This window comes from Diceros bicornis, chromosome 12, assembly GCF_020826845.1.
Source record: "Diceros bicornis minor isolate mBicDic1 chromosome 12, mDicBic1.mat.cur, whole genome shotgun sequence".
In the NCBI taxonomy this organism is placed as follows: Eukaryota; Metazoa; Chordata; class Mammalia; order Perissodactyla; family Rhinocerotidae; genus Diceros; species Diceros bicornis.
The window spans coordinates 55370094-55395338 of record NC_080751.1 but is presented as its reverse complement, the minus strand read 5'-3'; the positions used below and the strand labels follow the sequence as shown (position 1 = coordinate 55395338).

Below are 25245 nucleotides of genomic sequence, written 5' to 3'. Positions count from 1 at the left end.
ATGCCGGGCACAAAATGGTTTCAACATGTGATTGAGACCCCAGAGCCTGGCAAGTGGGAGGTGAGACCCCTTCTCCACGTTGGCGTTCTGCACTGATTCCCAGAGTCGTTTCTCATCTGGACTTCCCTCCACCCTGGGTTTCTTCTCTCCCTCTCCTGCTTCCCATCTTCCTTCCTGATCTTCTTTCCCTAGTAGGCCCAGGGTACCAAGTGCAGGCTAAATCCTTGGGGGGCTGTGTGTGTGTGTGTGAGTCCAAACACTGTGCCTGCTGACACTCCCATCTCCAGTTCAGCAGGCATGAATGAGGCTTTACTTCCTGCCTGTATCCTTGTGCCTGCTTCCCTCTAGTTGTCTGGGTACGAGGCAGCCCTGCCAATCACAGAGAAGTCAAACCCACTGACCCAGGACCTGGACAAAGCAGACGCCAAGCAGATTGTTCAGTTACTGGGGCAATGTGATGCTGAGATCTTCCAGGAGGAGGGGCAAACCATGCGCACATACCAGGTGACCCAGACCCATTTCCTGGACACTGCAAATTTAGATGCCCTCTCAGACCAGAGTCCCTAATTTTTGAAACCCTGAGAGCCCCTCCACCCCACCCCTCACCCCCCAATTCACTATCCTTTTCTTGACTTCTGATTCCTGCCTGTTCCCTACAGCGACTCTACAGCGAATCAGTTCTGACCACCATGGTACAAGTGGCTGGAAAAGTTCAGGAGGTGCTGAAGGTACTAATTCTCCTTCTGCTCCCTGCCTAAACTTCTGTGTCCCTCTACTTTTCTCTTTTCTTGGTCTCTGTTTCTCACTTTTATAGATCTCAGTTCCCCTTTCTCCCAGTCCTCCCTCCTGGATCCTTACTGTCATTTTATTAATCAATAGTAACTGTAATAACTATTATCTGCATAATATTTTATAATTGACAATGCACTTTCACACTCGTTACCTTCACAAAAACCTGTGAAGTTAGTGTTATTGTCCCTATTTGTTTCAGATGGGAAAACAAAGACTTAGGATTATCACAGTACCTTGCCCAAATACACCCAGCTAATAATTGCTGGGTAATGCTGCTGTAATTAATTAATTAATTAATTAATTTTCAGATGAAAGAGCTGCTTTCAATCCTTTCTGAAATTAGTAAGAGTTTGAATAAGTAGCTAAGCCAGAGTTAGGAGTCCGACTGAAGTTTCTTTCTCAAATCCGATGTTCTTTCTGCTGCACCACACTGTCTATGTTCTCTTCACTTTTGTGATAAGAGGAGGGTTAAGGAGTCTCTCCAATTCCGCTTCTGTTACTGGCAGAGAAATAATATTCTTCCCCCTACCTGAGCTGGGCCCTGGCAACCTAGGCTTTTTTCCTTTCTTAGGAGCCTGAGGGGGCGCTGGTGGTGCTGAGTGGAGGGGGCACCTCTGGCAGGATGGCATTCCTCATGTCGGTGAGTACTCTGATCCCTAGTTTTCCTCCCTCTGGCTTCTTCTAAAGCTCATCATAGGTAAGCTCCTAGGTGAACTCCAGCCCTGGCTCTCTCTCTCATCCAAAAGCTAGATTTCACCATGGAGTCCCATTTTTTCTGAGCTCCTCTGAGCCCCACCAGTCTATTGCCAACATTTCTACACCCCATGCACCCCCAATTAATCATCTCTAAGTAGCATCTCTAAGTGCCAGATTCCAAGCAGTACTGCCTTAAGCACTGGCCTAAGAGAATCATACAGTCTCTACCCTCTAGGTGCTGAAAATCTAAGATAATTGCTCCTTCGCTATCGTTACTACTTCACGTCCTCTTCCCCTTGACAGGTCTCCTTTAACCAGCTGATGAAAGGCCTAGGACAGAAACCTCTTTACACCTACCTCATTGCAGGAGGTGACAGGTAAGCGAAGTTGGCCTGTGAATATTTTGTTTGGCCTGAATAGTGTTTTTTAGAAATTGAATTTGAATGCTTTTAGATGGAGATGATGTCGAGTTTGCTTTGGTCCCCACCATTCCTTATTGCCTTATGCTTGGCCCAGTTCACATACTTAATGTTGCCTGACTAGGTTTTATAGGTATTTGAGTTTTTCAACCCTACAGAGTGTCTATCATGGTGCCCAACAAATAGTAGGTGCTCATCCAATGATAATTTTCTCTTCATTCACTTCTCTCAAAGCAGCCTGACCTAATAAACCATAGGCTTCTGCTTCCCAACCAGTGCCACTGACCTTAAGTCTGTCCTCTTAGGTCTGTGGTGGCCTCTAGGGAGGGGACAGAAGATAGTGCCCTGCACAGGATTGAGGAACTGAAGAAGGTCTGTGTTTTCCACTGACACTCAACCAGAGACCTCTGTCTGTTCCTTGTCATGGGGATATAAAAGCCCCAACATCCAGTCAAAGCCCATTCCCTCCCCTGGTCCTGGCCCTGACATCCCCACACAATAGTTTGTGCCCTAGAATCTTCCTGGTGGCACTACCTCACCCATCCTCTTCTTCTAGGTGGCTGCTGGGAAGAAGAGGGTGATTGTCATTGGCATTTCAGTGGGACTCTCTGTGAGTGTGAAAACAAGCTCAGTGGATCAATTTTATAGGGAGGAAGGGGGTGGGAGTGCAATAGTATGGAAGACAGTTTGAGTAGGTGGGTGCTAGAAAACAGAAAACGTTTGCATGAGGAATTTTGATTTTACTTTCACTAATTAGGATCCAGTTGTATGAATATGGGATGAGGGGGAAGGGATCCTATCTCAGAATAACCGTGTATCAATCCATTCAACAACCAAGATAGATGGACTAGTCCAGGGGTCAGCAAACTATGCTGGCAGGTCAATCTTGCCAATGCCTGTTTTTGTAAATAAAGTTTTACTGGAACACAGCCATTTCTGTTTACATATTGTCTCTGGCCACTGTCACGCTGCAATGGTAGAGTTGAGTAGTTGGACAGAGATCACGGGGCCCACAAAGCCTAAAATATTTACTCTGTGGCTCTTTACAGAAAAAGCTGACCCCTGGATTAGTCCCTTGCTACTTAAAGTGTGGTCTTTACACCAGCAACATCAGTATCACCTGAGATTTGTTAGAAATGCAGCATCTCAGGCTCCCCAGACCTACTGAATCTGAATCTTCATTTTAACAACATTCCCAGGTAGTTTGAGAAGTGCTGGACTAGAGGAGCTCAAGTTTCCTCTCAACTCTGCAGCTCTCTGATTCTAAGAATTCACTGGGCAGAAACTAGATTCCAGTAGTGCTAGATGTGGAAGGAGGCACACAAAGAGAGCAGGACATTGACCTCAAGGAGCTTACAATTTAGTTCAGTAGTTTTCAAACTTTACTGTGCAGAAGATTTCCTTGGGTGAACTTGTTAAAAATGTAGGTCTGTGGGCTCTCTCTTTCAAATTTAGATCCAGTAGATCTTAACTGGGCCAGGGAATCTGCATTTCTAACAAGCATTCTGGGGGATTCTGATGAACATGGGGCTCAGGCAACACTAGAGTAACCTCCTCATCGTGCCCTCCTTTCTCTCCCTACCATCAGGCTCCGTTTGTAGCAGGCCAGATGGACTACTGCATGGATAACCCAGCTGTCTTCTTGCCAGTTTTGGTTGGTTTCAACCCAGTGAGCATGGCCAGGTAAGCCTTCTGTAATGAAAGGTGGTGACTGACCAGACACGGGGGAGGCTGGGAGGATACCTGTCAAAATCCACAGTACAATCACAAAGGGGAGGGCAGGGCAAATATGGTCATGTTCACCAAATCTCAGAATATTAAGGTAAATATGGGGTGTCCTTAAGCTTATGAGATTTTTTTTATTGGTTGGTTTATTTATTCTCTTGTTTCAGAAAAGATTGAAGGCAGCTTACATAGGCTACATGAAATGCAAGAAAACATACATTCAAAACAGGGATTGTAGAGGCAAGGAACACAAGGGCCAGAGCATAGAATAGGATCAGGAAAATGCATACCACAAAGATCTGTACTTTCATGTGAGGTGGACCCCAAGCATCTTTGCAAAGAAGGAGTAGTGGGTGCTGAGCTCCCAGCTCAGCTTTGCCCAGCTCCCTTATTTTAGTGCCCATTCTCCTTCATCATTCCAGGCACCCCTTTGGTCCTCTCTGGCTACTCAAATCTCCCACCCTGTTCCCCTTTCCTGAGAGCCCTGTGCCTCCAAATCATCTGCCTCTTATTCTCTATCTAAATGGCCACTTTGATCTCAGAGAAGCACAGCACATTAAACCAATAGTGCTCAGGTGTGGTTCTGTGGATGCGCTACCTTCAGAGTGTTAAAAAAATAAGAAAACAGATTCCTAGCCCCTTGTGTGAGAACTCTGATGTAGGTTTGGGGTAAGGCCCTGAAATATCTATTTTTTGAAAGCATCCTTGGAGATTCTGATGCACAGCCAGGCTCAGAGAACTCTGCTAAATAAACCATTGGAGTGGGCCCCCTGATGAAGCTGAGGGCTTCCTGTCACTGGAGTATGCTCGCAAAGCATACTGTTGTTGATTTCTCAAGAGCAGCTTTGTGTATTTAGTGGTGGTGTTGGGGAGAGGGATAGTCAGGTTCTTTCTGAGGTACTTTTACAACTTCCGATTCCAGGCTTGTAGCGTAATTCATAGGAAAGTATAAATGAGTCTGAAATAGTCTTAACCCTGATCCTTTTAATGGACGACTCTCCTTCACCAAAAGTGTGTCTGCTGCAGTGGATGCTAATTTCAGGCACTGTGACTAAGTGAAATGAAGGATTTCAAACAATGTAGGCGTGGAGATCTTCCAGTTGTTCCTTAAATCAGTGGCTCCCAATCTTGGCTGATCTTTAGAGCTGTCTGGGAAGCTTTTTAAAAATACAGATTTTTGGGCTCCACTCCAGAACTATTGAAGCTGACACTCAGGGTGGGGGTGGTAGCCAGAAATGGATAGTTATTGAAAAACAAAACTCCCCAGGTGATTTTGATGACCAGCCAAGTTTGGGAATCTCAGTTTTAAACCACACAATAAACACTGTCTCCTCTCTCTGCTTAACTCTCCTCTGTCTTAGGTCTCTTAGAAGTAGTTTGAAGACAAATGATAGGAAACACTTTACACAATGGGTATGTAATATGTGAAACTTGTTTGCCCTAGAAGTAATACAGATAAAAAAATATAAAAATGGTTCAAGAAGGGCTGGAACCTTTGTAGGGATGGACTGATAAGGGGAAGCTAGGGAGGCCGTGTACACAGGTAACTCTTTGAGGTCCTGCCACAATGGATGATTCACAAATTATCCCCTAGCAAAGCCAGTAGAGGTGACTACAGAAGATCCCCGTTCTTTGAGATACCATGGTTGCACCTAAGCAGATAGCAAGCCTGTTGCTCTCGTGTCTCATTAACACATTGTTTTGTTCCTGATTAATTTAATTCAAGGAATGTTCGCCAACTGTTAGGTGCTACGCTTCATACCTTGCAGCTTGGTTCCCTCAGTAGGAACAATTATCCCTTCCTGACGTAGCAAGGGGTTCACTATTCAGGGAGATTTCTAGAATCTATTTACAGGAATGGGAAGGGCTTCTGATGGACCCTCAGACTCAAAATAAGGTGGCAATTTTGACATTCAGATGACAGGCATTCCCCCCGGGGCCTACAGAGGGTGTGGTTAGTATGGCCATGGCAGTGGGGCATATGCAAGGACCAGGATACAAGTAAGTTCTGGTCTCAGGCTAGAGCTTTAAACTTGAGTATTGGCTTTGCTCTGGGCTAAAATTGCTGAATGGTTTATTAACCCTCATCCTTGGGGTTCAGGGACATGGTGCCCCTATGAGCATCAAAGCACATCTCTTCAGGAAGTTGTTGACCTCTGACCCCCATCCCAATGTGGTCTTTGATCCTGACTCCTATCTGAGGCTCTTCCTTTAGACCCTCAAAGACAATCACCTCTGCCTCTCTGTGGGCCCCAGAAATGACCCCATTGAAGACTGGAGTTCGACATTTCGACAAATAGCAGAGCGGATGCAGAAACTGCAAGAGAAACAGGAAGCTTTTGTGCTCAATCCTGCAATTGGGGGAGGATCTTCTTCAATCACTACTCCCTGCCCCCTCCTCGGGATGGCTTGCCACTTCTTTAGGGCCTCTGATTTTACGTTCGTTACAGCTTGTCTAAATTCCTGGCATTGTGTGTCAACTAAAAAGTTGTAAATGAAATCCTATTTTCTCATTTCCTTTTTCACCTTAAGATGTTTTATTTCCATCCTGACCTTGTCTCTTAAATCAGTAATCATTAAACACTTACATGGTCTAGGGCATTTTCTGTTTAAAGAAGCTCTTTTGCATCTGTGTGTAGAACGTATTGAATAGAATGGTGAATTGCTTTATGTCTCTTTTATATGTTTCAATTTCAAATATGAGCTTTAAAAAAAATAAGATGCAGTTTCCTTCTTCTGCCTTTTTAATCCTCTCCAAAATTGGGGTGGGCCTTCCAAGCCTCCAGTACTCCTGTTCCCTTTTTCTCTGGATTGTGGGTGTATCTCACTAGCATCCTCTGCCCTTGCTTTGACACTATAAGGGCCTTAGCCAAATCCCTGCCTCTGCCCCTCTCTGCCAGTTGTGGGCACATCGTGACATTCTCCTTTATCTTCCTTTTGTGAGATAGGAATGCAGGAATTCCATATTCTACATGAGTTCCATATCTTTCATCTCCCAGATGATCATCTCTCCTCCTCTCGGCAATTGTTTACTTTTAATCTCCTATTCTCAGACACTGCTTTTATCATTCTTTTTGCTGTGATCTCTTTATCTGTTTGGTGTGCCATGTTATGTATCTGAATCAATATAGTGGCTGCTTCATTGGTCTGTCCAAAGAACGTGAAATGTGGTGTTCGGATTGACAAACTTCTATTAAAAAATGGGGGAGGAGGGGAGGAGAAAGTTCTTGGGAAAAAAACCCTTATCCCTAGCTAACAGGAGACCCAGTCACTGTGGCTTCCTCCTCAGAGTCCTGACTGTACCATAGAAATGACTAGAGGTGGCCCTTTCCCTCTCTTCTTCTCCTTCTCTCAGTTAAGACCTCAACCCAGCACTCCTCCTCACAGCACACGGGGGGCCACCAGTATTACCAAATGCATGCTTGGTGGCCACTAATCGGAGGGTATGTCCAAGAGTCACTAACCAGAGTGCATGTCCAGGAGTCACTAACTAGTGAACTCTGGGATCCTTCTTCCTCTCCCAATTCCTCCTGGTGTTGTCACCTCCTCAGCCTGAGGGCCTCAGTGGCTCCTCCCGGATGAAAGGTGGAAGTGCCACCAAGATCCTGCTGGAAACCCTGTTACTGGCAGCCCACAAGACTGTGGACCGGGGCCTTGCAGCATCTCAGAGGTAGGGAGGATCTGGACGAGAGAGATCAGAGTCAGGCAGAGGATGGGATAGTGTTTATGGGGGAGTGGCAGGTCCTGATCCAGAGACTGAGCTGGTAACACCAAGACTGAGGCCCTGCCATACCTCCCCTGGGAAATGAGCTGGCAGGGGGATGCTGCTGGTCCCACCACATAGTCACAGAGTTGTGATTGTTTCCAGTCGACCCTCAGGTCCAGACCTAATCCCTAAGCCCAGCTGGGACATCCGAAGCTAACCAAGCTTCTGTGAGTCTTTGATTCAGGGATGGTTCAAGTCATGCAGGGTAGAGCTCCTGCTGTGGGCCTATTTCCCTTACCAGGGTCTCTAGCCTAGCTTCTAGACTGCTCACTTACCTCCTCATCAAACCTCAGATCCCATCCTCCTCCTGGTGCTCTCTTGATGACCTATCCCTCCTTCTGCTCTTTGGTGCTCTGCCCACTGAAGCCCTTTTTGCCCCTCCTGAACACAGTCTGGCTCTACTCACTGCACCTCCAGCAGGGACCGGCAGAACTTAGTTTTAAGGGAATTGTGCCTTCCCTGGGGTGGGAGGTACCCAGGCTTCCTGAGGCGGCACTAGGCCTGGCCTGGGAGCTGATAGCCTTTCTCCCAGGTGCCTTCTGGAAATCCTGCGGACATATGAGCGGGCTCATCAGGTGACCTATAGTCAAAGCCCCAAGATTGCCACGCTGATGAAGCAAGCCAGCACCAGGTATGTGGAAATGTGTTTGGAGGGGGGAAGTGGCCTGGATGGGGAATGTTGTGAGAGCAGAGGAGACTCTACGAGATATGTCAGCATGGTGAGGGGAACGGATCTGCATGTTGGAGGGTCAAGGTAGGCTTTTTGTTAGTTTACTCCTGTGTTCTTCCATGTGTGTCTTTCTCTGATCTCTGGCCTTTTTCACTGTGATGTCTCCTTTCACTTCATGACCTCTGACCCATTCTCAGCCTAGAGAAAAGAGGCCACGTGTACCTGGTTGGCTGGCAGACTCTCGGCATCATTGCCATCATGGATGGAGTAGAGTGCATCCACACATTCGGTGCTGGTGAGACCCCAGTTGAGACTTTCTTCCTGATTCCTCCCGATCCAAACCAATTGGTCTGCTATCCAAACACTTTCCTACTCCCAACTCATGGGGGTTCCTCATTCAATGTCCACCCTGCCCTATCTAAATGGCCATTTCAGTCAAATGCTCTTTCCTTTGAACCCCCACTCAGTCCTTTATCCCTCAACTCCCAGCCCTGTCGTTAGCTGTGGCCTCCCATATGTGTTACTCCTCACCCTAAACCCCACTTGCTACTTTCTTCCCAGCCCCATTGACATCCCCTCAAGCCTTCTTTTCCTATAAAGCCCATCACTCCCCTCTCCCTATTCTTAAACTTCCTAGATTTCCGAGATGTCCGTGGCTTTCTCATTGGTGATCACAGTGACATTTTTAACCAGAAGGCTGAGCTCATCAACCAGGTAGGAGGATGATGGGACCTGGGGAAGTTGTGAAGATAACTGGCGTGCAGAAGGTGGGAGGAAAGTGGAATGTGGAGATAGGTGGGGAGGACGATGGGATAGACAGTCCAGAGAAGGGAATATGGCTTAGAGGTCGTGAGGCTTTGGGGAAGCACAGGGAGTGTGGAAAGCTCTGGATTCACCCCCCAAACCTGGCTCTAGTCTAGTGCTCTTACATCAAGTTGCTGTATCATCTTGGGCAAAATACTTTACCTCTTTGAATCTCGTTTTTTTTCATCTGTAGACAAAAGCGCTGTATTAGATGTTCTCTAAGGCTCTCTTCAGTCTCCAAGTCTGTGCACTGGAGTTTTTCATGGGAGGGACTCTCTCATCTTCTTCTCCAGGGTCCCCAGTTCTCCTTCTCCCAGGAGGACTTCCTAACCTCCATCCTGCCATCCCTCATGGAAATTGACACTGTGGTCTTCATTTTTACCCTGGACAGTGAGAGGGAAGATCGGAGTGGTAGGGTGAAGGGATGGAAGCAGTAGAGTGATTCAGAAGAACTGTCATTTTTCTAGGTCTTAGGGCACCTATTCAGAGGGAGGGACAGGGGTGTGTGTCCTTACTGGACCCCAGGGGAGCAGAAAGAACAGCTGAACAGCCAGCCTTTCATCTCCAATGCCCTCCCTATCTCCCAGACAACCTCACGGAGGTACAGACGCTGGTGGAGCAGGTGAAAGAGAAGACTTCCAACATCCAGGGCTTGGCACACAGCACTGTGGGGCAGTCCCTGCCGGTGAGGGTCCAGCCTTGAGGAAGGGACCCTGGGCGGCAGTTACAGCAAGGCCTCCCTGGAGATACCGCTCCTGCTCCTCTCTCTCTCTCTTCAGACCTCTCTGAAGAAGCTCTTTCCCTCCATCATCAGCATCACATGGCCACTGCTTTTCTTTGAATATGAAGGGAACTTCATCCAGGTATGGGGAATGAGAAGGTGATATCTGAAGTGAGGGCGTCAGAGGAGGAGGGATTCCAGCAATTAGAAAACCCAAGGCTGGAGAGTAGAAAGCTTTGTCTGACTTCCACAAAGCCAGCTGGGCAAGTTCTTGTGTTACCAGGTCGCTAGTCAGAGTTTCCAAGGCAATGGGCTACTGCATTCAGTTCTCTCTAAGAATATGCAAAAAGTGTAGGATAGGCTACCAATAACCTGACAGATACTCATTTGTCCTTTGTCACAGGTTAATTGTCATACTATAGTCATCCTCACTATCCCAAAATCTTTAAGGCATATTTTTTGCAAGTTGTCCTATACTGAATTCACTGCAGATAATATTACACCGATATAGTTCTTGCTTACTAATGAAATTATAATCCAGTACAAGCACTGATAATAATCATAGAAATAATAAACAGTTTGGGTGCATTTTGCAGTTTAGGGTTTGGAGTGGGCATCAGGATGTCTGGGTGCCAGTTCAGCTCTGCTTTGTGGCCCAAGAAAAAAAGCAGTTTTACATCTCTGGTCCTCAGTTTTCTCGCTTGACACCTGTTCACCATCCCTGGGGCAGAACCAGGGCTCTGAAGGGTTGCCCTTGAGAGGTGTGGTCTCATCCATTATTCAAACCACCTCCTCCAGGAAGCTTCCTGACTTGACCAGACAACAGCTGGCATACTGCCTTACCTGCACTCAGAACTCAATGGAAGTCCCTCTCCCCATGAGCAGGGGATCCATGCTCCTTCCAACATGTACTTTTGTCTTTCCTTCCAAGTGGTGTTCATCTGTCACATCTTTACTTCTTGGCATGCTTTCCACATTCATTGTCTCCTTTGAGATCTCACATCTTCTAGGAAGTCTTCTCCAGTAAAACCCACATCATCTAGACCCCTCCTTTATGTTGTATACCTCTCCACACTTAGAGGTTTCATTGTACAGTCCTAATACCTAATACACATGTAGGCCTTTTCACTTTACAAAATGTTTCATATATATTGTCTCAGTTCTCATGACAATCTAAGGAATGTATGTTTAATGTCCCCAATTCCCCTATGAAGAAGCTGCAACTAAGATATTAAGGGATTGTAATCATGGCCACACAGCTAAGATAGGAGTCAGGACTTGAACTGAGGTCTTGTGACTCTTAAGTCCATGGTTTATTTCACCATACAATATAAATTTTAAACATATCTATGAGTTGAGCCAGATTCTTTTATTCATTCATTCAACAAATATTTTTTAAGCACTTATCACCTATCACATGCCAGGTACTATTCCAGGGATAGGAGATATAGTAGGGAATGTTAATCTGTGATCTTTTAAAAGACCTTATTTTTAAAGAAAATTGTAATTATTTATAGCTAACATTTTTATTCTAAAAACTTTAGAAAATACAGAAATCAAAAGAAGGCAAAAAATCATCCACAATCCACCTTCTTCCAAAAAACTAGTGTTAGACAAATTTTGGAGAATGTCCCTCTAGAATTCTTTTTTGTGCATTTATACAAAAACCATACTTGACATACTGTTTTTAACTTGCTTCTCTTCATTTAAAATTATGAACACCTTTCTGTACTAATATATCTCCATTATGATTTTTAATGTCAATGTATTGTTCTACTGTATGGATGTACCATAATTTGTTTACTCTAACCCCAAATGTCAGACATCATAGATAGTTTTAATATTATGGCTTTTATTAAAATGCTGCACTGAACATCCTTATACACACATTTGACTATTTCACTAGGATAAACCCTGGGATCAACCTCTAAAAATGGAATCACTGGGTCAAAGGGTATGTAAAATTTTAAGGCTTTTTGACACACATGGGCAAATTGACCTCCAAAGAGGTTTATAAACAGATGAAGTGTAAAGTTGCTTGTTCCCCTACACCCTTAAAATATTAGGTAGTATTGTTGTTTTTAATCCTCACTAATCAGCAAAGCAAAACAAAAGGCATTTCAATGGTGTTTTAATTTCTATTTCTTTAATTACTGTGGAGTTTGGCTACTTAAAGATATATATTGGCCATTGAATTTTTTTTCTTTGTTGTACTGCTTCTTCATAACTTTTGAGCATATTCACACATTCTTTTTTGGTGTATTTATTTATTTTTCTTACTAATTTGTATGAGAGAGTATATATAGCAAGGACAGTAGCCTTTTTTCCTGTTCTTTATTTTCCTCCAGTTTATTATTATTTTTTATTTCTATATTTTTGATGTAGAGATGTTTTATTTATGTTTTTATATAGTCAAATCTATCAATCTTTTTTGTGTGTGGTTTTTGTCTTTTGCTTGATTTGGTTTTTATCTGTCTAACTGTAGTGAAATTGCTTGAAATAGAAGGCTTCCATTAGGGCTTGTAAATATTTAGTTGTAGAAATTTTTTTGAAGTAAACTCCCTCAACACTTTTATTTTGAAAAATTTCAAACCTACAGAAAAATTGCAAGGATAGTACAATGAACACCCGCATACTTTTCCCTAGATTCACCAATCATTAACATTTTGTCACATCTGCTTCATCTCTCTTTTTCCCTGAATCATTTGAAAGATAATTGGAGATTTCATGACACTTGACACAAATTACTGTGTCCCCTAAGAACAAGGGCATTTGCCTACATAACTACAATATAATTATCACTCTCAGGGAAATGACAATTAATACAATATTATTATCTAATATGCAGACCATATTCAAATTTCCCCAATTTTCTCTGTATTGTTTTTAGTTTCCAGATCCAAGATCCAATCAAGGATGATGAATTGCATTTAGTTATCAGGTGTTTTTAGTTTCCTTTAATCTAGATGAGTTCTTGCCAGCCCCAGTGGCCTAGTGATTAAGTTCAGTAGGCTCTGCTTCGGCAGCCTGGCTTCGGTTTCCGGGCGTGGACCTATACTGCTCTGTTAACAGCCATGCTGTGCTGGTGGCCCACATACTAAAAAATAGAGGAAGATTGGCACAGATGTTAGCTCAGGGCAAATCTTCCTCAGCAAAAAAGATAAATAAATAATCTAGATGAGTTCCTTGGCCGTTTTTTATGTCTTTCGTGACATTGATATTTTAGAAGACTAGACCAGTTGTTTTCCAGAATGTGCCTCATTTGGATCCCCAAATGTTTCTTCATTATGTTCAGGTTAAATTTTTTGGCAGGCACACTGCATAGATGAGGGCTTTATCAGTGAATCACATGAGTGGCACCTGATATCAGTTTGTCCTCTTCTTGGTGATACTACGTTTGATCATTTGGTCAAGGTGGTGACTCTTAGATTTCTTCATATCATTTTCCTCAGTCTTTCACCCAATGGTTTTAGCATCCACTGATGATTCTTGCTTGGGTTAATTATTACTATGGTGGTCTTAAAATGGTGACTTTCTATTTCTATCCTTCTGTCTACATTAATTAGTTGGCATCCTTCTCTAAAGAAAACCTTTCTCTTCTCTCCTTGGCCCATCTATGTTTGTTTGTTTAGTATCACTCTGGACTTATGAATTTTTTGTTGCCAAATGTGTTTTAATCCATTCCTGTCAGTATTCATTTTAATGCTCAAAATGACAGCTCATTCAAGCTGGCCCCTCCCTGTGTCCTTATAACATACCCACGTTAGTATTTGAACAGTCTTTGCTGTGTATCTTCTTGCAAAAAAAAAACCCCTAAATCCCCTTTTCTTTTTTGCAAAGAGTAGCAGACTCTACTCTATTCTGCCTTGCACTTTTGCTTAGCAAGATATCTTGAAAATCACTCCACTTCAGTTAAGTATCTTCATTGTTATTATTTACATTTGTGTGTGTGTGTGTGTACAATAGTTTACCCAATCATCTCCTATGTAGGAGGACAAAAATGTTGTCCCAGGTTCACCCTGTACTTTCTCTGGTTCCAGCCCTGGCATCAGCCATTTTCCAAGAAGCCATGGTTGTTGTTAGTAGGGACTGGTATTTAGAAACCTAGGTGGCTAGGTATGCTCACTCGTACTGGTGTGTCTTTGCCTCTAAGCCCTTTCAGTAGCAAGAACAAGGAAATATATATATATATACTTTTCACACATGTACATATATGTATGTATAACGTTCTCCCTCTCCCTCGTTTTCCCTTAGTGAGAATGTTGATTTTCAACATCATCAATATATTTACCCATTTGCTCAGTCCTACAATAATACCAAACAGTTTTGGAATTCCTACCCTAATACTACTATCATCAACAAACTTACCAAGAAATGGTTAAGATTTCTTTGCAGTTCTTTTTGTCCTTTGATTACATCCCACTGAAGTCAAAGTAAAGTGTTCAAAAGTCACTTGGATTAATTTTTTTTCTCTCTCTGTGGTTACACTATCAATGTGATATACAGTTAGGTTCATTTATTTTTGTGTGTTTTCAATTTTAGAGTTTTTTTTCATCTTTTGATCTAATTTTATATTTTGAATATGTAAAACATGATGTGGTTTAAAAGTCAAAACTGTATGTAAAAGAGATGTCCCATTCCCTTTTTCTACTCCTTCCATCCCATTTCCACTCATCCCTGCAGGTGGCCAATTTCGTTACTGACTTATCATCCTGTGTTTCTTTTTGCAAAAAAAGTGTGTGTGTATATATATACACACAAATGTATATATATGTATATATTGGCACTTCTTTCTTATACAAGAGGTAGCATACTATGTACTCTTTTGCACTTTAACAAGATAACCTAAAAATGACTCCACTTTGGTTTATAGAGCTCTTCCTCCTTATTTTTTACATTCATGTGTGATTGTACATATGCAAGAGTTATTGGGGCAGTCTCTTATGTAGGGCATTTGGTTGTTTCCAATTATCAATAATGATGCAATGAATATGCATGTATTTTTGTAATGTTAGAAGTGTATCTTAGGAGTAAATTCCTAGAAGTATTAGAGCTGGGTCAAAGGATAAACATATATGTAATTTTGTCAAATACTGCAAAATTCCCTCCATAGATGTTGTACCATTTGTTTCTTGTACCAGTAATATATGAGAATGCCTGCTTCCATACCGCCTCTTTGAGAGTACTGTTAAGCTTTTGAATTTCTGCCAATCTGATAGATAAGTTCTATTTCTGTGTAGTTTTCATTTGTATTTCACTTATTATGTGTGAAGTTGAGCATCTTTTCATATGCTTAAGGGTCTTTAGTAAATCTTTTTCTTTATGAACTGTGTGTTCATGTAAATACATGAAATATACTATTTTCTAATGGTATCATAGTCTTTGTGATCCCTTGATTTCGAGTTCTTTAAAAATTAGAGACATTAGCCTTTATTTCTGATGTATATTGTAAATATTTTCTTTGGGTTTTAACTATGCAAAAGTCTTTATTTTAATTTTTCTGGTGTAGAACTTATCAATCCATCTTTTATTGAATCTGGGTCTCGAGGCACGTAAAGCTACCCCACCCCCCCAGGTTGCAAAGGAACTCCACCTGTGTTTTCTTCTAGTACATGTTTTCTTCTAGTAAAAATGACTTCTGGGGCCGGCCCGGTGGCGCAAGTGGTTAAGTGCGCGCGCTCCGCTGCGGCGGCCCGGGGTTCGCTGGTTCGGATCCCGGGCGCGCACCGACGCACTGCTTGGCAAGCCATGCTGTGGCGGCGTCCCATATAAAGTGGAGGAAGATGGGCACAGATGTTAGCCCAGGGCCGTCTTCCTCAGCAAAAAGAGAGGAGGATTGGCGGATGTTAGCACAGGGCTGATCTCCTCACAAAAAAAAAAAAAAAAAAAAAAAAAAAAAAAAAAAAAAAAATGACTTCTTTTTTTACATTTATATCTTCAATTCATTAGGAGTTTATTCTTGTGTATGAGATGAGGTATGAACCCAATTTTATATTTTTCTAAATGACTATCCAATTGTCCCAATATATATATTTTTAAGTTCATCTTTTTCTGAGAGATTTGAGATGCTATCTGTATTAGATACTCTGTTCCTATGTGCACTGGTTTATTTCTGGACTTTCTGTCCTGTTCTACTGGTCTGTCTATTGATGTGCTGGTACCATCCTGTTTAATTATATAGGCCTTACGGTGTGTTTAATATCTGATAGGGCTGGTCCTCCCTTCATTACTCTTCTTTTTAAGGATTTTCCTAGGTAGAATTGCTGCCTTTTTTCTATGTGAACTTTAAAATGAATGTGTTTAGCTTCAAATTATGTGAACTTTAAACTATTTTTGTGTTAATGGTAGTTAATGGTACAAATGGTGAGTAATATAAATGGTTAATGATATAACTCAGATTTGATTGATCTCTCTCCCACAGGGCAGTCTGACATGCAGCCTATAGCATCAGTACTGCATACTAGCCAGCTTCATTCTGATTGGTCAGATTTCTGTTCTGATACTCAGTGTCCTTGTCAATCACTTGTTAAGTATTTTCAATATACCCCTTGCCAGGAGTTTGTGTGATGAGCTATTTCTAGAGTTCAAGAATAAGGAGGTAGAAGTAGTAGTAGCCTGTTTCCTCAGCCTGGTTAGGACAGAGTAATTAATTCCCTCAATTCCTTTACTGGACTCCTGTTGTCCTCACAGTGCAGTAATAGATGTTATAAGTGCAAGACATGAGGGTCAAGAACAGGTGATAATTATACTCACAGTACTGTGTGTTAGTACAATGTTTTAGTTTTGATGTGCTTTCACATACATTATCTCATTCATCCAGGAAATGATTGTGGCAAAGCAGGAAATGCCCTCATCACTGAATGAGAAGACCTGTATGTAGGTCCTGATTCTGCGTCTCACTATCATATGATGAGCTTATTCAAGTTAATTTACTTCTGACCTCTAGTTTCCATATATGTAGAAATGGGGATAAGGTTTTTCTAAACCTATTTCATAGGGTTGTTATAAGGATTAAATTGAATTCATTTTTCAATAAACACATATTGATCAGTAACCGTGTGTCAGCCATTATCCAAAAGACTGGGGCTCTAGAGCAGAATAAGATGCCATCTCTGCTCTCAAGGAGCCTTTGGTTTAGTGGACTGAATCCCAGAACTTCCACTCCTCCCCTGTCTAGCACACAGGGAGCAAAAGGAAAGTTCTGGTAAGAGTAAAACCCTACTGTGGAAGGACTCAGAGAAGATATCTGTCTACCAGGGGTCAAAAACACAAATCTATGAAGCCACCAGGTTTGCCTGGGACAGTCCTGGTTTACAACAACTGTCTTAACACCTAAACCCTGGGCTGGTCAAACAAATTAAGTCTGCATTTTGATCCCTGGATTCCTGTCTGATAATAGGGCCCTGTTCTCCCTGCTGCTCTATCATCCTCTAATTTTCAATACCCCCTTGTGTCTGCCCTATTTAGAAGTTCCAGCATGAGCTAAGCACCAAGTGGGTACTGAATACAGTGAGTACAGGGGCCCATGTGCTTCTTGGGAAGATCCTCCAAAACCACATGTTGGACCTCCGCATTCGCAACTCCAAGCTCTTCTGGCGGGCATTGGCCATGCTGCAGGTAGGATGTGATGGGATGGGGCTGGGTGGGGCCTGACCTCAAGGCCTAGGCTGTCATAGGGGGTCATTTTGCAGAGGTATGGAGATGTGTGGGGGTAAGGGCTGACTTTTCTCCTGTGCCTCTCCTCCTCCTTCTATCAGGCTCATCCTCCCCTCTAAGGAATATATGTGCACACATGGGCGGGCGTTTGTGAAATTATAACTATTAGGCAAGATTCTTTCAGTTACAAGTATGTGACAGAAATCCAATTCATACTGGTTTAAGCTAAACAAGACAAATAATTGTCTCATGTAACTGAACAGTCCCAGGGTAGCTAGATCCAGATACTCAAAACAACGTGCTCCAGAATTTTCAGCCCTTAGCCCTGGTTTCCTCTGTGTTGCTCTCATTCTCAGGCAGGGTTTCTCCATTAGGTGGCAAATTTGCCAGCAGCAGTGCCAGACTAACATCCTACCAACTTAGCAACCCGAGTGGAAGGAGAGTTTATCTGTCCCCGTGATTTCCACAAATGCCTGGGGGAGTGCTCTCATTGGCTTGTCTTGGGTCACATGCCCATCCCTGAGCCAATCACTGCTCTCCAGGGGAAAGCAGCTTTCTGCCCAGGCTTGTACTATATGCTCTCCCTTCAAGATGGCAGTGGATGAAGGGGTGGGAAGTGAGCCTCAATCAAACAGCATGGCCTGAGAATGGGAGAGCAATAATTCCCCAGAGGAAAATCAAGGTACTGATACCAGAAGGAGGAGGAATGGATGCTGAGCAGATAGCACAACAGATGGTCATGAAAGTGGGGTTGCTAGATTTAGAAAATAAAAATACAGGGCACTAGTTAAATTTGAATTTCAGATAAATAAAGAATAACTTTTTAGTATAAGTATGTCCCATGAAATATTCGAGACATACTTGTACTATTTTTTTCATTATTCATCTGAAATTCTTATTTAACTGGATGTCTTCTATTTTTATTTGCTAAATCTGACAACCCTACTTGAAAGGAATCCATCAATGAGCATTTAGTGAACGCCTACCAGGTCGTTAAAACAACCTTCTCAATTGGGTAGAACCAACCAACCAACCGGAAAAAATGCTCTTCTAGTTCCCGGGGTTGGGGTGGGTAGGAGGAGCCAGAGATATGTATGATCCTGCTCTTGCCATCCCAGAGTGGCCCATGTAATGGAGGAGAGATAAAACCAACATTTGAAATGGAGAACAATTAAGTGTCAAATTGCATGATCCTTACTGAAGTCCAATAGAACTTCAAAGAAGGTAGAGTCCGTATACACTATAGCAAAACAGAAGATTTCATGGAAGAAGTGACATTTGAGCTAGGCCTAGTGGTTATGGCTTAGATAGGTGAAGGGCAGAAGGGCATTCTTGTTAGACAGAACATTTGCCAAGGCCCAGAAGGCACAATATTTGAGGGACACAAGTCTGACTATAGTGGAGAGTCATTTTACAGAGTAATGAGGGATTATGAGGGAGCAAGAAGGGAAGAGATTGTGGAATATTGAAAGCCAGACAGAAATTTGGACTTGCCAAATGTAGCTAGACCTGTGCTGTCCATAATGGTAGCCACCAGCCACATGTGGCTCTTGAGTACCTGAAATGTGGCAAGTGTAACTGAGGAACTGAACTTTAAATTTTATTTAAAAATTGAAGCACTGTAAATTTTTTTTTATTAAATGCACCTGTATTGTTTTGATAGAACTATATTTCACTTTTATATTGAAATTCAGCACCTGAATTGAGATGTGCTATAATTGTAAAATACACACTGTATTTCAAAGACATAGTACAGGGCCGGCCCCGTGGCTTAGCGGTTAAGTGCTGGTGCTTCTCCGGCCATGCTGAGGCCACGTCCCACATTACAGCAACTAGAAGGATGTGCAACTATGACATACAACTATCTACTGGGGCTTTGGGGAGAAAAAAAGGAGGAGGATTGACAATAGATGTTAGCTCAGAGCTGGTCTTCCTCAGCAAAAAGAGGAGGATTAGCATAGATGTTAGCTCAGGGCTGATCTTCCTCACAAAAAACAAAAACAAAAACAAAGACAAAGACATAGTACAAAAATATTGTAAAATAGCTCACTAATAATTTTTAATATTGTTTACATGTTGAAATAATATTTTGGATATATTTGATTAAATAAAACATAAAATGTATTTTACCTAAGGCCAGCCCAGTGGCATAGTGGTTAAGTTTGTGTGCTCTGCATCAGCGGCCCAGGGTTCGCAGGTTTGGATCCCAGGTGCAGACCTACGCACCACTCATCATGCCACGCTGGGGCAGCATCCCATATACAGAATAGAGGAAGATGGGCACAGATGTTAGCTCAGGGCTAATCTTCCTCAGCAAAAATAGAGGAAGACTGGCAATGGATGTTAGCTCAGAGCCAATCCTCCTCACTGAAAAAAAAAAAAAAAGATGTTTTAAAAAAGCAATGTATTTTGGGGCCGGCCTGGTGGTGTAGCAGTTAGGTTCCTGTGCTCCACTTCGGCAGCCCAGGGTTTGCGGCTTCAGATCCTGGGCGTGGACCTGCGCACCGCTTATCAAGCCATGCTGTGGTGGCATCCCATATAAAGTAGAGGAAGGTGGGCACGCATGTTAGCCCAAGGCCAATCTTCCTCAGCAAAAAAAGGAGGATTGGCAGCAGATGTTAGCTCAGGGCTAATCTTCCTCAAAAAAAAAATGTATTTTATCTGATTCTTTTTAAATGCAATACTAGAAAATTTAAAATTACATACGTGGGTCACATTATATTTCTATTGGACAGTGCTAAGCTAGACAGAGGGGAGGATGGTGACAAAATAGAAGCAGTGTTTGCAGATGAACAGTCTTGACAGCAGTGTAAAGGATGGATATGGTTAGGGAGGGAGTTCAGTTTAAGAATACCAACCTGTGGAGTTGATGGTACCTGGCCGAAAATGTGACAAATTTGCTATTAATCCTCCAGTTTAACCCAGCCAATCAAGGCCCATCACTAACCCCTTCACCTAAATTTTTCTTTATACTTGGGGATTGTAAGTTTGGGATTGCCTACAGGGACGAATTCTCTACAGCCTCTATAGCCAGTCTTCGGGATCCCAGCCTCCCACTCTCCCGCTTCTTTTTCCTCCCTTGACCCCATTCTCAGCTCCCCTGGCCTTCCGGCCCAACGTTGACCTTACCACTTCTTCCACAGCGGTTCTCTGGACAGCCCAAGGCTCGATGCATCGAGAGCCTCCTCCAGGTGATCCACTTCCCTCAGCCACTGTCGGATGATATTCGGGCTTCTCCTATCTCCTTCCACATCCAGGTTGCACACGAGAAGGAACAGGTATCCTGCCGACTGCTAGTCATTTGGCAAACACTTATTGAGTACTTTCAGTGTGTCAAGAACTTTGCTTGGCATTGGGTTTACAAAGCTCAGTGACAGTCTGCCAAGGAGCTCCCTCTTTATGGGGGAGACATGATTGTAGGAAGTAGTTACAGAGGTGTGAAAAAGGTGCTACAGGGCTGCAGAAAAGGGGTCTTCAATTCTGCCTAGGAGGGGAGTCAGAAAAGAGAGGAAAGAGGTCTTTGAACTGGGTCCTGAAGGATGAATGGGAGTTTTCTGAGTCGGGTGAAGGTTTCTCTCTGCTCTTGACCCACCTCATTATAATTTCTGGTCTTGATAGATCCCTTTTATTCCTGCATCCACCCTAGTGGATTCTGACTCCCACACCAAATGCTCTAGCTCCCTCAGCCTTCTTCCTCAGATGACCTCACTTTCTCAGGCTTCAGCTCTCACTGCCTCTCCCTTGCAGGTGATCCCCATAGCCTTGCTGAGCCTCCTATTCCAGTGCTCAATCCCGGAAGCCCAAGCGCACCTGGCTGCGGCTCCCTCCGTCTGTGAGGCTGTCAGGAGCGCCCTCACCGGGCCAGGTCGGAAGCGCAGCGCGGACCCCCTTGAGACTCTTGAGCCAGCCCTGCAGTGAATCGATGTTTCTGGGTGTGTGAAGGGGGCCAGCCCAGCCCATGGGGGCTTGCTGAGCCAGCAGCACATGTGGTGGGAGGAGAGGTCCAGTCTCCAGGGGCACCAGCAGCCCAGGATGGGGGAAAAGAGTCTCTCTACTTTGGGGGAGTTCTTGCTCTTGGCCCAGTGATCTCCACTTTCACTGGCATGTTCTGATTTCAGAAATAAAACTAAATGTATTGTTTTGGAAAGTTAACCTTCCAAACTCAGTAGCTCAGAGTCAGTAGATCAGAGGTGGGACAAGATGGGTGGCATAGGTTGGTCCCAACAGCAAGTTTGTTTCTTTACTTCTCCCCCCACCCTTAACCCCATTTAATTGGCCACTGACCCAAACCTTATTCCAGCATCTCTATATCCCCCATCTCCAACATGTAGGTGTGCGCGTGCATGCACACGCACACACACTCCACTCCTACACAGAATCACACAAACAAGGAGAGGTGGGAACTTAGATAATTCCAGGGAAAGAGGGAAGAAGTTGTGTCCCCAACATAGGACACCCAGAAAAAGACAATCCCAATTACACATGACAGGATCCTTCTCACTAGAATGAATGCTACATCTTCACATTAGACTATGAAGTGAGACGCATCCCCTGTAAGGGGAACATAAGGAACTCTGGGGGTGCTGAACACCCTGGTGGTAGGGCCCAACAAGCACTAGAAACCCTAGTCTGTATATTTTAGACCTCAGCTGTCACCTGTTTTGACAAATCAAAGGCAGCCTTGCTCATCCCAGACCCATGCCAGCTCTTCAGAGCCTGTGACATATGACTCTGATGGTAGAGGACTGGCTCCCTCTTGTGCCTGAGAAGTGCCCAAGTAAGAGACACCCAGGAACTCTCTGGGGGCAAAAACTCTGTGAAGTTCATGTGAACCTTTAGGCAGGAGATGACTGCTAAGGAGCCAAACAGATTTTGGTTTTACGAGGGTAGAGTAACAAACCTTTTACAGGCAGCCATAAAGTCCCTCCATGTATCTGAGGGCCTCCAGCCTCTATCTGAGCTCCTTTTCCTATTCTACATCTAAATTTACATTGCTACCTTAGATCTTTAACCGATGCCCCTTTCCTCAACCACCACTCCCACAGTGCCTTCTGAGTGTCATCCCTTTGGTTTTCATCCTCCACAAACACGTCTTCCTAACTCTACAACTCAAGGTGGGTAAAGCTAGGAAAGGATCCTGCAAAGGCTCTCTGCTTCTCCTCACCCACAACTCTCTCCCATATGCTTTCACTGGGTAAATTCCTCTCTCATCTTGGCATCATGAGCAGGGTCAAGTCAGAGAAGATAGTCAGCTTTCTGGGGCCTGAGAGGGCAGAGCACCCCTTGGTCCTGTTGATGATGCCAACGTGCACAGGAGCCCCACTCCCACATCTGGAATGGATATGGGTCAGATTTCCCCAAGGCTGGATGCAGAAGGACTCTAGAAGTCCAGAGTTTTCTTTCTTTTTTTTTTTTTTACTTGCCAAGTACTTGGATGGTACAAAGACATCAAGTGAATTCAATTCTTATATACTTGCATATGATATTCAGGTGTTATGAACAAGGTGGAGTACTGCTCGCCTTGGGCGACTTTAGAGACTGGAAACACTCTGGCTTGTGGAGGAGACAAAGATGACTAAGATCTGTTCCCTACCCTCTAGGAACTCACAAGCACATATGACCAATTCCAATACAAAACAGAGAGAGCTGAAGTGGATTGGAACAGCAGGCTGGGTACGGAGAGCTGCCAGAATTGTTTTGGGAGATTACAGAGTAGGCTAAGATATTATATGGCATATACTTCAAACTTAATATATAAAAAAATACAGGGGCCGGCCCAGTGGCGTAGTGGTTGAGTTCACATGCTCCGCTTTGGTGGCCCAGGGTTCACAGGTTCGGATCCCGGATCGCAGACCTGCACACCACTTATCAAGCCGTACTGTGGCAGGCACCCCACATATAAAGTAGAGGAGAATGGGCATGGGTGTTAGCCCACGGCCAATCTTCCTCAGCAAAAGAGAGGAAGATTGGCAACAGATGTTATCTCAGGGCTACTCTTGCTCACCAAAAAAAAATGGAACCCATGATCTCTCCTCCAAATCAGCTATTGCTTTCATAACTTAGGTGGTCTTGAATGTTAGACAGGCTGGAGCCAGGTCACATGGGACAGTAGGGTTGAAGGAGGATGTTATGACCAGACAGAAGATCAAGGGGCCCAAAGCTGGTGCCAGGGATGAAGCCCTACAAGCACAGCAAAATGTCTAAGATCCAATCCAAACTCAGGTATGGTTTGGATATGTGTGTCAAGTCCTAGGGCTGAGAGGACAGGTACTGCATATAAGCAGTGTAAAATGCTTCTACCCTGGAAGAGAGAATAATTGGGCTTACTTGTAAACTAGTAGCTGGGGTGCTGTGGCATGGGAGAGACAGGAAGAGGAGCCTGGAGCATTTTGTAGTGCCAGAAAGTAAAGAAGTGCTCGTAAAAACAAAAGGACGGGGTCATGTTAAAAGGACACAAGAGCCACCCAAAAAAAAGCTCCCAGTGGCCAAAGTTGGAACAATCTGAGCAACAAAATAAATAATGAAGTATTGGACTATAACACAAAGTACAAAATAAGTATACATGAGTTCATATTGATATAACAAAATAATTGAATAAATAAATAAGAGGAGGAGGGGCTGGCCTGGTGGCATAATGCTTAAGTTTGCAGTCTCTGCTTCTGGTGGCCGGGGTTTGCAGGTTTGGATCCCGGGCGTGGACCTACGCACCGCACATCAAGCCACACTGTGGTAGGCATCCCACATAAAGCAGAGGAATATGGGCATGCATGTTAGCCCCGGGCCAATCTTCCTCAGCAAAAAAGAAGAGGATTGGCAACAGGTGTTAGCTCAGGGTTAATCTTCCTCACAATAAATAAATAGATAGATAAAGTAGATAAGCCCCAACCCAGGAGATAGAGCTTAATAACCCCTTACTCCCTACAACTCCACTGTGGGCTAGACTTAGGGGCTTGCTTCCAACGAACAGAGTATGGGAAAAGAAAAATAGTAACTCCACAGTGGAGAAACCTGGCAAGCACTCCTTAACCAAGTAATGGATATTAGCATCACCAGTTGATACTATGTACTGCCTGATATGAGGTAAGGAGAAGGGCACGTCACCTCTGTGGTATTCTTCCCAAAACACATAACCTTAGTCTAAGCATAAGGAAAACATCAGAGAAACCCAAATTTAAGAACATTTCATAAAAGATCTGCCCAGTACTCCTCAAAACTTTCAACGTTGTAGAAAGCAAGGAAAGACTGAGAAACTGTCACAGACCAGAAGAGACTAAGGAGGCATGACAACTAAATACAACTTGGTACCCTGGGTTGGATCCTGGACAGAAAGAGGACATCAGTGGAAAAACTGGTGGAATTGGAATGAAATTTGGAGTTTAGTTAATAGTAAATATACCAGTGTTAATCACACAGATTTGACAAATGTACCAAAGTTGTATAAGATATTAACATTAGGCCAAACTGGGTGTTGGGTATATAGGAACTCACCGTACTATCTTTGCAACTTTTCTGTATATTGAAAATTATTAGAAAATAAAGTTTATTAAAAAATAAAATTAAAATTCATGACTGCAATAACATACATGTGGGAAGGGGTAAATAGGGTTAAAATATTCTAAGGGCCTTGATTTATCTATAGAGGATAAATGTTTTTATTACTTTAGGAATTTGATATGTTAAGTGTGCATATTGGGTTTTAAAAGGTATCCACTAAAAATGGGATTGGCAAACTTTTTCTGTAAAGGGATAGATAGTAAATATTTTAGTCTTTGCAGACCCTATGGTCTCTGTTGTAACAACTCAACTCTACTGTTGTAGCATGAAAGCAGACATAGAAAATATGTGAAATGAGTGCGGCTGTGTGCCAATAAATCTTTATTTACAAAAACAGTCAGCAGGCTAGATTTGGCTTACAGGTCATAGTTTGCCAACCCTGCACTAAAAGAACAAAAACATAGAGTATAACTTTCAATTAGTAAAGGGGAAAATGGAGTAT

At 43.3% G+C, this 25245-nt stretch overlaps 1 protein-coding gene across 1 annotated transcript; it reads left to right on the top strand.

Moving 5' to 3' along the window:
* Nucleotides 1-21450, top strand: GCKR (glucokinase regulator). The gene is made up of 19 exons (XM_058550710.1): nt 1-60; nt 349-504; nt 660-728; nt 1364-1432; nt 1792-1865; nt 2213-2279; nt 2464-2517; nt 3496-3590; nt 5889-5993; nt 7183-7302; nt 7931-8029; nt 8266-8363; nt 8706-8782; nt 9166-9262; nt 9460-9557; nt 9652-9735; nt 17061-17210; nt 20393-20527; nt 20997-21450. Exons 1-19 carry the CDS (start codon nt 1-3, stop codon nt 21165-21167), a joined length of 1878 nt encoding a protein of 625 aa, XP_058406693.1. The 3' UTR covers nt 21168-21450.
* Nucleotides 21451-25245: the final 3795 nt, after the last annotated feature.